Source organism: Eschrichtius robustus, chromosome 15, assembly GCF_028021215.1.
Source record: "Eschrichtius robustus isolate mEscRob2 chromosome 15, mEscRob2.pri, whole genome shotgun sequence".
Classification (NCBI taxonomy): domain Eukaryota; kingdom Metazoa; phylum Chordata; class Mammalia; order Artiodactyla; family Eschrichtiidae; genus Eschrichtius; species Eschrichtius robustus.
The window spans coordinates 59,418,377-59,430,451 of NC_090838.1; the positions used below are offsets into that span (position 1 = coordinate 59,418,377).

The 12,075-nt window shown below is 45.2% G+C and overlaps 1 protein-coding gene across 3 annotated transcripts in view; it reads left to right on the forward strand.

Moving 5' to 3' along the window:
• Positions 1-12,075, forward strand: part of ANTXR1 (ANTXR cell adhesion molecule 1) — a 243,333-nt gene that overhangs the window by 104,069 nt on the left and 127,189 nt on the right. For all 3 annotated transcript variants that reach the window (XM_068565029.1, XM_068565027.1, XM_068565028.1), the window contains exons 11-12: positions 9,837-9,906; positions 11,401-11,479. In XM_068565029.1, coding sequence (XP_068421130.1) covers positions 9,837-9,906; positions 11,401-11,479 — 149 coding nt within the window. The remainder of the gene's footprint in view (positions 1-9,836; positions 9,907-11,400; positions 11,480-12,075) is intronic.

Genomic DNA, 12,075 nt, shown 5'->3' on the forward strand with positions numbered 1-12,075 from the left:
CGGGCTTTCTCAGGTTGCGGTGAGCGGGGGCTACTCTTCGTTGCGGTGCTCAGGCTTCTCACTGCGGTGGCTTCTCTTGTTGCAGAGCACGGGCTCTAGGCTCATGGGCTTCAGTAGTTGTGGCACGTGGGCTCAGTAGTTGTGGTGCACGGGCTTAGTTGCTCCACAGCATGTGGGATCTTCCCGGACCAGAGCTCGAACCCGTGTCCCCTGCATTGGCAGGCGGATTCTTAACTAGTGCGCCACCAGGGACATACGTCTCTGTATTTCTCAGACTTCTCACACTCACTGTGTATTACTTTTATAATTACTGAAAATAGCAGTAAATATGAGCAGAAAGCAGTTTATACCCTGAGAAGTCAAACTAGCTGTGCTGAAGACCAGTTCTAAAAGCTGGTGGGTCCAGAGCCACAGAGGTCAAGCCTTGTGCGGGACTGGGGAATGTGTAAGCCCCCAAAAGACAATTCAGAGACCAGCAGCCCTGCTGGCTTCCATCCCTGCTCTCCTCTGGGAGTGCACTCATGGTCCCTCACCTTTTACTTCTGGGTCCATGATGTAATCTTGATCCTCGTGTACACGATGTTCAAGTTAACCGACTTATCTTTTTCTAAGACTGCACTCAGCTCTTTGTCCTATACTGGTATTTGTAGGTGAGGTGCTCTGACTCTGCAGCCTTCCTACCCACGTCAGCTCAGAGCCTCAACAGTAATCTAAGTTCAGCTCAGAGCCTCAACAGTAATCTAAGTCCCACTTCTGGAGTGCCCCCATTTCCGTTGTAAAGCTCCACCCAGCAGAGTGGCTCAGGGGCCACCCACCACTAGGCAAACCTGGACCCATCAAAGCCTGCATGGAAGAATTTGCTAAGAAGCACTCTCTTCCTTACTCCAGCCAGGTGTCTTCCACTGGCCCTCAAGTTGTTACTCCCTCTCCCTCCCCTGCTCATAATCTTTTAACACCTCTGAACTTTTCTGGGCATTCTACCAGAATTCTCGGGGGTGGGCTGTGAACCACCCAGTACTATCTACAGAACTCTCTACAATGGGCCAAAGAAAGGTATAAAGCCATGGTAGACATTATACCAGGATTTCTGACCTTGGTGCTATCGACACTTTGGACCAGACAATTTTTTGTTGAAGGGGAGACGGATGCCTTGTGCGTTGTAGGGTACTTACCATCATCCCTGATCTCTACTCACTAGATGCCGATAGCCCTCCTCCCCCAGTTTGACAACCAAAACTGTCTCAAACATTGCCTTTTATCCCCTGAAGGACAAAACTGCCCCCATTTGAGGATCACTGCATGACATACATGCCCAGAGATCCTATTAGGATAGATGACTCTCTTCTTGTCACGCCTACACCATGTAGCCCTGACACAACCCAGTAGACAAGTTCTGCAAGACCTACTCAGTTTGTACACACCTTCACGTCTCGTGTTTTACAGGTGCCTCAGGCAATGAGCCCAGAAGTACCCCCACTTTAGCAGTAATAGTTGACGTTTGTCAAGCGCTTATTAAGTGTTGAGCATTTAATCATATCATCTCATTAAATGAGCTGAGTATGAAGTGAGTATTATTCCATCTTATAGGTGAGAACTCCGGGTTATGGAGAGGGTTACATAGCTAGTAGGTAGCAAGCTGTGATGGAACTCCAGGGCCCAGGCTCTTAATGTACTCATGGTTTCTACTCTAATCTGCCCCAGAGAACATGAAGGGAAACTAAAAGGCTATCCTGGACACCTACACACACAGGAGCTGGGGAAATAATCATGTATAGCCCAGGGAACTTACCTGGAGCCTGTTGACCAAGCTCATCACCTGATCTCATAGCAACTAGCCAGTGAGGGCTTCCAAGGAAACCTTGCAACAACTCCAGGCTAGCGAATGGATAGATAGGTGTGGGTCGTGTCTGAGGAAAACGATGGTGGCCAGCTTGGTTCCGCCATATTAAAGGCACCCCTCTGGCTTCAGCTGGGCCTGAGAGGACGTTACGGCGGACATGTACGTTCTGAGGATTGTTCCCAACTTGGCCTCACCCACCTGTGCTTCACTACCGGCTCTTCCCATTCTGTGCTGACTCTCGTTTCTCATTGCTCTGACCTCAGAACCACTGTTCAGCCTTTCCAAGTAGAAGCCACCCTCTCCACTTTCAAAATCTCTGCTTTGTCCCCTTATGTAGAGTTTAAGGTCTTCTAGCAAAAGAATCCATAGGCTTGTGATCTCAGCCATCTATGAAAACCTTCCAGCCTAGGGGAAGGTGTGTACACATAGTACATGCCTAATAAATGGTATGTACACATAGTACATGCCTAATAAATGTTAGCTTCTTTCTACTCTAAGCCATGGGATCCCACTTAGTTTTGCAGTACGACCCCCATGTTTGTGAATTTTCATTGCAGGAGTCCCAGTAGAGCAATCGACCACCTCCTTTCTGGCTAGGACCCCAGAAAGCTCAAGCCAAGTTGAATTTCAGCAACTTGGGGTCCTGCTGAGTACCATTTTATTTCAGGTTTCTGCACAGTATTTTAAAAGTTGAACTTTTTAAAAAGCTGGTTACTGTTCAAGTCGGTGAAAAGGTAGAAACATTCAGTCTAACTCTAGCTTGTCTGTTCTGTCTTAATTCAGAGACACATTCCCCAACCAGCTGATAATTTGGTGCTGAACAGTTATACTTGGCTCAGGGATGCCACAAAAATCTCCCTAGACCCAGGGGAGATGGGGAGGAAGAGCAGGGTGAGCTCATTCAGTCCCTAACCTCCACTATTTTGTCACACTAGGAATGTAAACTCTTCTTTGGAGCTTACATCAGCTTTGGGAGGGTTTCAACAAGCTCCCTTAGATAAGACTAAGGGTTATTTTTCTTGTCCTTTTGGCCAGAAATAAATATTTATATCAAGAAAGGATTGCCAAGACTTGGACAGGATTTCAGTTATTTAATCAGCCCTGTGAAAGGATCCACTGTGATTGGTGTTTGAATTAGCTAATAAATTTTAATCCTGGTTTTATCCCAAATCCATTAGACAGTTATGAACTGCAGGGAAGAATTCTGGAAATTTCTTCACCAGTCTGAAAAGAATTACACTGATCCAAGATCAAAACCTGGGAATGTACACATTTGAATGTATGGTTCTGGAACATGGGTTCATTACAGTAGGTCAGGGTCTCTCAGAAGACAGCGGAAACTTATCACAGAGCTTCTCAACCCTGGTTGCCTCTCGTGGAAGACAAACCTCCTACTGCTATCCAACCTCACCTGTGGAGAATCTTGATCGTTTGCCTCCGAAGCTGCCAGACTCAGTTCCTGGTATACTTCAGGCTACATCATAAAACTAGCTGTGAGATTATGACAATATAAAATGGCTAACTAGTTTAAATTATATCTGTAAAAAAAAAAAAAAAAAACTAGCTGGGTTGACCATGGGCAAGTCATTTCAACAAAACCTGGGTTCGATTTCCAGCTCTTTTATTAGTGTGCAACACTAACTCAATTAACCAACTTCTCTGAGCCTCAGTTTCCCAAATTGTAAATTAATAATAATAATAATAATAATAATAATAATAATAATAATGTCAGATGAGACCATGGGTATATAGTGTTACACAAAATCAGTATAGAATAAATATAGATACATATAGATGTATGTGTGGATATAGATGTATGTGTGTGTACGTGTAGATATAATATGCCTGTGTGTATGTACATATGTACACACACACACACACACATTCACTAAAACATTTCATTTTCCCAGGAATTCCTAATGAGGTCACACTCCTTCTTGGATGGGACTCAAACCCAGCCAAAACTCAGACTGGGATTTGAACCCACAATCCCTGACTTAGGAGGGGACTTGAACCCACTGTCTTTTAATTGAAACTGCTCACCTGGTGTCAGGACTTACTGAAGCTGAGGTTCTTTTGTCTCGTCGCAGAAAGAATTCAGCGTGAGGCAAAGTGGCAGGCAAAGAGTGAGTTTATTAGCACTGGGGGCTTGTGAGAGACACAGGCGGGCAGGCAAGGGAGTGCAGCCCTGAGAACAAAGAGGGCTGCCTTTTTATAATCAAGGAAAAAATGGGGAGGGGAGAAGACCACCTTCTCCCTTATTTACATCATTAGTACCTCCTTACTCTATATGGTTTAACCAGAACTGTTATGGAGCTATTTAAATCATATGTATATTAGCAAAAGGGTGGTGACATATACTAAAATATGGTAATTCATCTCAGGTTTCCGTATAATGTCCCCTTTCACCTAGTTTCTTTCCCCTTTCAGCCTTTCTTGGCCACATGCAAAAATGCTACTCTTCAAAGACCATTAATTGCCTGACTTCGTGTAACAAGATTCAGACTCCATATCTACTACTGTCTTGTGTTTTAACTTTCAGGGTTTGTGGCTTGAGTGTGGCTGGCACTTGAATGTGCCTGGTCTTCCTTCAAGATAGTGTAGATTGTTGCTAGGTTACTGGATTCTTTTCTTGAGTGGTCAGTAGCTTACAACAGTCTCCCAGACTCCCTTAAAATTCCCTTTCTATCTTCAATCCCCTAGTGGGATTTCTAACTAGCTATTTAATTATTCTGTTCTATCCCTATCACTAATGCCTAAAAAGATGTTTGACGGAACAATGTAATCAAGCAATTAGACATTTTGAAATTTTTAATTTTCAGTTCCTCTGATTTTAAACCACACATTCATTGTCTATTTCAAAGGCTTGGATACCCGTGTAATAATGCGGAGTAACGTTTACTAAATGTTAATTGAGTGCCGAGTAACATACTTCCACGCACTTTTTCTCACTCCCCACACAACTCCGCACAATGATGTCATCATGTTTACAGCCGAGGAACTTGTCCCCAGTCACACACTAGTAGGAGGACCTGGGATATGAACCTGCATCTGGTTGACTCTGGAGTCTACCGGATCCTGTGTCCCTTGTACTCATGCTCAGGGATGCTCAGATCCCAAGCCTGGGTGTCTGGTGTTTCGGTGTAAGGACACTCATTGATCCCCAGATCCTGATTTAAATCAAGCTCTGTTCGATTATCAGACTCTTGTAAGACAGATGCTTTGGATTCACCTATGTCGTAGGTATACACTGAATTCGGAACTACCTTTGGCAAAAGGCAAGGAAATTTAGATTTATAGATCATCTAAAAATTCCCTGAAGGTCTAGTTTCGAACTCCCGCCCCTCCCTAATTTCCTCCCAGCTCCCGGCGTCCGTTTTCCTCGCCCATCCAGTGCTAACGAGCAGTGTAATGGCCACCGGTGGACAGAGGACTAAGGCCCTCCGGAGGATGATGGCGCCATAAATGTCACCACACCACTGGCTTTGGCAGAGGTGGCCATGAGGTTGGCATGGCCCCCGAGCCAAACGTGGCCCAGCCGAGGAGGAAGGCTTTGGGCCCTGCTTCCCAAGTGGACGTTCCAGGAAAGAGTCAGATGATCAAAGTTATGGAAACCAAATAGCCCTCCTTTGTTTAGAGAGAAAGAGGGAAAAAAAAGTCACTCATTTTTGTGGTAAAGTGGAACCAGGCTCCAAACCAAACAATCCCTCTCAGACCCGAAAATGCCAGCTCCCCAGAGCAGGCCCACAGCCTGGGAGGCTGATGAACTGATGGGAGGCGGTGTCGAGCTGGTGCTACGGCCTCGGCCGCGTCTCCTCCGTCCTCCCAGCTACGGTCTCGTCTGCTTTGCTCCAGAAATAGCTGGTCTCCCGGGCAGGAAAGGAAAACGAAAGCAGGGGGGAAGTGAGAAGCGGTCCACCTGACCTAGGCTGACCAGAGCCACCCTTGGGCTCTCCCTCCCTTGCCTGTTGCGATGTTGGGAGGAGAGGATCTGCTCAGAGAGAGCCCGGGAGGGAGCCTGGGGCCCGGTGCGTAGCTGCGGTGCGCCCCCTTCAGCTCCTCCCGCAGAATGCAGTCAGGAGTCACGAGGCCTCCTGTGGCCGCGCCGTGGCCGGCCTGTGACTCTGTGGGCAGGCTCCGTGGGCAGGGATCTGCACTCCCAAGTATTACTAGAGCATTTGCAGCACCAAGAGAAAGTAAATATAGGTTGTCATCAGCCACGCCTGTCCCGAGTTTGGTTTATCCTCTAATACGAGCCTTTCCTGGAACAGGGAGGCGCTGGGTGAGAATACTGGGGAATCCAATTCTAGTCCTGGCTTTGCCTCCGACTCGCTGTGCAATCAGGGGTTACTGTGGCCCCTCTGAGCCTCCATTTTGCATCTGGAAAATGAGCCCAGGGAGCCCTGCCTTGCCTTGGTTCGTAAGGTTGTAGTGAGAGGAGATCAAGCGTGCCTCTCATCAAGAGGTGGCGGCCAGACTGCCCGGGTGCTGATTCCAAGCTCCCCTGTGTAACGCTGGGCAAGTGTCTCCACCTGTGTCTGTTAAATGAGGGGAATAACATCCTTCCCTGATAGCACTGCTAGAAGGTTACACTAGATCACGTGATGTGTATGATGTACTTAGCACCGACACACATGCCCCAGCTAGTCTCACTGTCGTTATTGCCATCATAGATGGGAAAACATCTTGAAGATAATAATGCTCGGTTCAGGCGCTGTGTGATCCGCCACTGTCCTCATAAGCTTCATAACTGTACTCAACATACCCTCACTATTCTGGCAACTTTCCATAACCTGCCAGTGCTCGTTCTAAATATGAGGGGAACCTCCAGTAGCTTCCTGTTACATTTAGGAAAAGTCCCAAAAGCCCCACCATGACCTACAAGACCTTGGTCATCTGGTCCTGCTGCCTTTTCTAGCCTCATTTTGAGCCACTGTCTCACTGAAATTCAACAGCCTTGTCAGCCTTCTGTTACCTCCCGGAAGATCTGGGCTCCTTCTTGCTCCAGGATCTGTGCAGCTCCAGCGCTCTCCCACCCCATCTCCTCTCCACACAGCCTCAGCTCTCAGCTCACAGAGCCTTTCCTCAGGGAAATGTTTCCTGACTTCCCAGATGAGAGTAAGCCCCCTGCTTTTCCTTCTTTGTGCTCATCACAATTTAATTAAACAGTCATTTGTGTAATAACAGCATTTTTTTCTGCTTTGTTGTGCTCTCCTCATGAATTCTCTTCCTCAGGAACTTCTATTCACCCATCAAAACCCAATGTTCATGTTATTTCCTATGCGAAGCCCTCCCTCATTTTCTCTGTTCACCTCACTCAAACAGGGTTACTCATTCTTATTAGAATTCTAAATGAAGTTTTGATGTAGTAGGTGGCACTTGCCTAAGAGTGCCTGCATTTTGTTCTGCTAATTACCCCTTCTCCTTAGGCTACACACCCAAGGAATAACAGGAAATAAATGCCACTTACTATTAGCTAAGTTCAATGTCTGATGTCCCCAGGGCATAAGGCTTGCCCACATTCCCTAAATCCAATAGATAACTAAAACAGTGGCCATTAAAAAAAAAAAAAGTGCAGTGCTTCGTTTGTTGTGTTCACTTCCAGGCCTGGCACAATGCCTGGCACATGGTAGACATTCAAGAGAATATGTTTTTTAAAAAAATGAATATGTTTAAATAAGCAACAAGGATATGTTGTACAGCACAGGGAAATATAGCCACTATTTTGTAATAACTTTAAATGGAGTATAATCTATAAAAATATTGAATCACTATGTTACACACCTGAAATTAATATAATATGGTAAATCCACTCTCCTTCAATTAAAAAAAAAAATCTTGTACTAAAGACTAAGATTAAAAAAATGCAATATTTTTACTTCTTCAAAAAAAACTGAATGTGTTTAATAACTATCTACCCTGCAATGTCATGAAAAGCAGAGACTGTGTTTCTCTTCTCAAAGCCTGTGTCTCTAGCTCATAGTAGGCCTTGAATAAATATTTGTTGAGTGAATGAGTGAATGACCTGAAATAACCTCCCTAACTTTTCCACCACTTGAAGTTCTCCCTAGACATCAGGGGAGACTGTAATTGGCCATCCTCTTCATCCTCCTTCCATGGAGACCCAGTGCTTAGAACTCAGATGTGTCCTCCAACTCCCATCCCATGTGGCTCTGGTCCTTAAATCCAGGCATGGAGGGTATGAGGCTTCCTAATCTCCACTCAGGCAAGTGTTTAGTGCCAGCCACATTCAAATGTCATTAGAGACATCAGTTTCATATCAAGTGCCAACAACAGCATGGCATCCTTCCATTACATATGGAAAGGCTTCCTTTCTGTCTTCTAGGTATTTGTATTCACAGCTTGATTAAAGGAGCACATATTATTTATCTTCATATCACCTACAGGTCCTACCACAATCTTTTGAACAGAGCATGCACCCAGTAAATGTTGAGTCATGAAGGAATGACTACCATATGCTGAGTATAGTAACTTCTCAGCCCTGCTTCTGGCCCCAGAATCTGGGACACAGTGAAGTTTTCAAGGAGTTCAAGATTAAAACTGCTTAAGCTTTTCCCCGGACATCCATTAGGATAAGAAAAAGAACTCCCCCACCTCCAGATTCCCCCCACTCTAATCCATCTGTCACAGCTACATTTGCTAAAACTTCCAAAATCGTCACATCAAGTTTTTCTCCAGAAACCTCCAAAGTTCTTTTCATAGCCAGTAATAGGCCTAGGTCCAAATCCCTCAGTCTTAACTCGAAGAACTTGGAGCACACATTTTCCTATACTGATCTTTTCAAATCCTCCTTACGTCCTACCCTGGGGCATCCCTTTTGTTTGCTCCGTCTTTGCTGATGCCATTCCTCCCACCAGGAATGCCTCTTCCCCATCTCTCCGAAGCGCAGCTCATGTTTTGTATTCCCTGTGACCTCATCGTGTCACCCACCTAAAGGGAGCTACTCTGTCTTCTGAAGCCGAACCATATTCTGGCTTAGCTACTTGTTGTATCTGTCAGCCAACTTTTTTTTAATTGAGATATAATTGACGTATAACATTATATTAATCTCAGGTGTACAACATAATGATTCAATATTTGTATATATTGCGAAATGATCACCACAATAAATCTAGTTAACATCCATCACCACACGTAGTTATAATTTTTTTCATATGATAAGAACTTTTAAGATTTACTCTTAGAAACTTCCAAATCATGCTGTACATTACATCCCCATGACTTATTTATTTTATACCTGGAAGTTTGTACCTTTTGACCATCTCACCCATTTCACGCACCCCACCCCACCCATTTCAAGCACCCCACCCCCGGCCCCTGCCCCTGGCAACTACCAGTCTGTTCTCTGTATCTATGAGTTGTGTTTTTTTTCTTTTTTAGATTCCACATATAAGTGAGATTATACGGTATTTGTCTTTCACTGTCTGACTTATTTTACTTAGCATAATGCCGTCAAGGTCTATCCAAGTTGTCACAAATGACAAGATTTCCACTTTTTATGGCTAAATAGTATTCCATTCTACATATATATGCCCTATTTTCTTTACCCATTCATCTATAGATGGACACTTAGGTTGCTTCCCTGTCTTGGCTATTGTAAACAATGCTGAGTCAGCAAACTTTTCCCATGAATGTGGCTTCTCTCTCAAACTAGACTTAGACCTGAAGCTCCCCGAATATCAGTCGAATACCTTCTCATTCCCCCTCAGGGATGCCTGGTCTATGGTAATAACTCACCCTCTATTTGCTCACTGCTTGAATCCACTGGACATACAGGATCAGAGACTAGTGGTATTCAGGCAGAAGACCTTGAGTTCACTCTAGCGGATTTTACAGCTCAAGATGAGTTTATATTTCAAAACATTACTGCTTTTCTAGTGTCTCCCAGGACTTGGTTGATGGTCTGTAGGAAGCACTGAATATGAAATTATAAACTTGCCTCACTCCTCTTAATCCAGTGACTTCCTTTTTACAGATGAGAAGCCCTTCACTGTGGAAGATACTTATTTGCTGTGTCCAGCGCCTATCTTAAAGGAAGTTGGCATGTAAGTTTCCACCAGCAACTAAACCCCACAGCCAGGGAGGAGAAAGGAGGTAGAGGGGACAAAAGGAGGAGAAAGAGTCTCTCTTCATTGTCATTATGGAGCCTTTCTCTAGACTCATCCACATAATGATAATGTCGCCGATGCTTTGCAGTGAGCCAGACACCAGGGTAAACGTTTCACAAAGGGTCCCTCCCTTTATCCTCCCAAGAGCCCCATGAACCAGACACACACCATCCCAATTTTACAGATGTGAAATCTGTAGCTGAGAGAATTTAAGTAGCTTGCCCGAAGGTCAGACAGCAGTAAGTGGAAGAGTATGGGTTCAAAACCAGGTCTGTCTGGCTTAATCACAGCTACATTTCTAGAAAGCTCTCATGCTTCTCAAAGCACTCTCATATCGTAACCTCACCCTGTCATCATAATTGCCCTTCTAGATGATGATATCCTTTCTTAGAGATAAAGAAACTCAGAAAGGAAGCTCAAAAAGGATAAGTGGGTCCACGACTGGTTCAAGACCCCACGTTCAGACCCCTCTGAGGCCACGTTCAGTGTTCCTTCCTCAGCGTCTCTCCAGAGCACCATGTATTCGGCCAGGCGGCCCGAGGTTCCCTGAACTAATTTATGGAGAAAATCTTGCGATGGGGCAGTTATAGTAAATGCTGGTGAGATGAGATCAAAATATTCAAGAGGAGGGAGAGAATTAGCACCCTGAGCAAGAAAAGAAATATGCGGGGAAACAGAGAGGCAATGTTTGTGAAAGAACACAAACTAGCCTCTCTGTAAACACATCTATAATAGGCTGAAGATAGAATGGAGGCTTTAAGGAAAAATGCTAAACTTGCTCCTCTGAATTCTGCTTGCAATCATTTGTTCAAATTACAAAGCTTCCAACCCTGGTTGCCTAACATCAGCCTGTGATACCACGGATTCCACAAACTAGCCCTGTGTCCATGCTGCAGAATGCAAGCTTGTGCTTCAGTGAGCATCTTATAGATGGGAGGAAATAGAAGGCAAATTCGTTCATTTACTGCTGTACCTCTGTGAGTTGGCTGGGTAGCAACAAAACCACGGCCATCAGAATCTGATCACTGAGAGTCCAGATAACAATCGAGTTTCTAGCTTGACCAGTTTATCCCCCACTGATTTGAACCATTTTTTAAGAATACTTCTTCGTACTGTAATGTGACAAGTAAATTAAATGGGAGCAGGCTCTGCCCATTCAATGCAATTCTCCACAATGTAAGAAGGGCTGGATACGCTGCCTTGATACACCAGCCAGGTGTATCCCGACATCTCTCTAGAATGTTAGAGGTGGATGGGCCCTGGAGACCATCCTCCACATTTTACAAATGAGACAGCTCAGGCCCCCAGAGGAAGAGACTACAGTCCCAAGGGTAGTTCAGAGCAGAGCCCTTGGGAGACCTGTGTGTCCAGCTCTCGGCCCCTTGCTCCTTGCCCACATGCTGAGTATCCTTGGTTCCCATGTCATTGCAGGAAAGCCGCGCTTCAGGTCAGCATGAACGACGGCCTCTCCTTCATCTCCAGTTCTGTCATCATCACCACCACACACTGTGTAAGTCATCACCTTTCCCTTTACTGAGAGCTTCATTGGCATTACCATCTCCCTGGCAAGTTTTTTTTTTTTACCAGTTCTGCCTTCTGTTCACTGAGCTTTGACCCTGGCACTGCTAGGCCAGCCGTGGGCTGCATCGGGGGCTGTACACGTATCAGGAGTGTATCAGGAATGCCTGTGCTTCCCCAGGTTCCCCATTTCTGTTACTGAGGGTGAGACCTGGGCACACTTTCACAACCAGATGGCAAGGTGGGACCAGGGTCTGTGCAGTATTGAGCAGGGATGCCTGGATGGACTGGGTCTGGGAGAAAATTCACAGAAAAAACTCGGACGGTATATATAGGAAACACATCTTAGGGAGTTTTTCCTCTAAAAGGAAGCAGGAAAATGGGGCAATAACTGAAGGGAGAAGTGGAGTATAAAGAGAGGCTTTTATTTAGAATGGAAGAAATTGCAGCTTGTTGATATGATTGTGGAAATAATCCAGGAGAAAATGGAAAATTCATGAAATAGGAAAGAAGCAGGGAGGGGCCCTATGACATAGGGGTTGTGAGGCAGAGTGTGGACTGTATCCTCTTCCAGCTCCTCAGATGCCC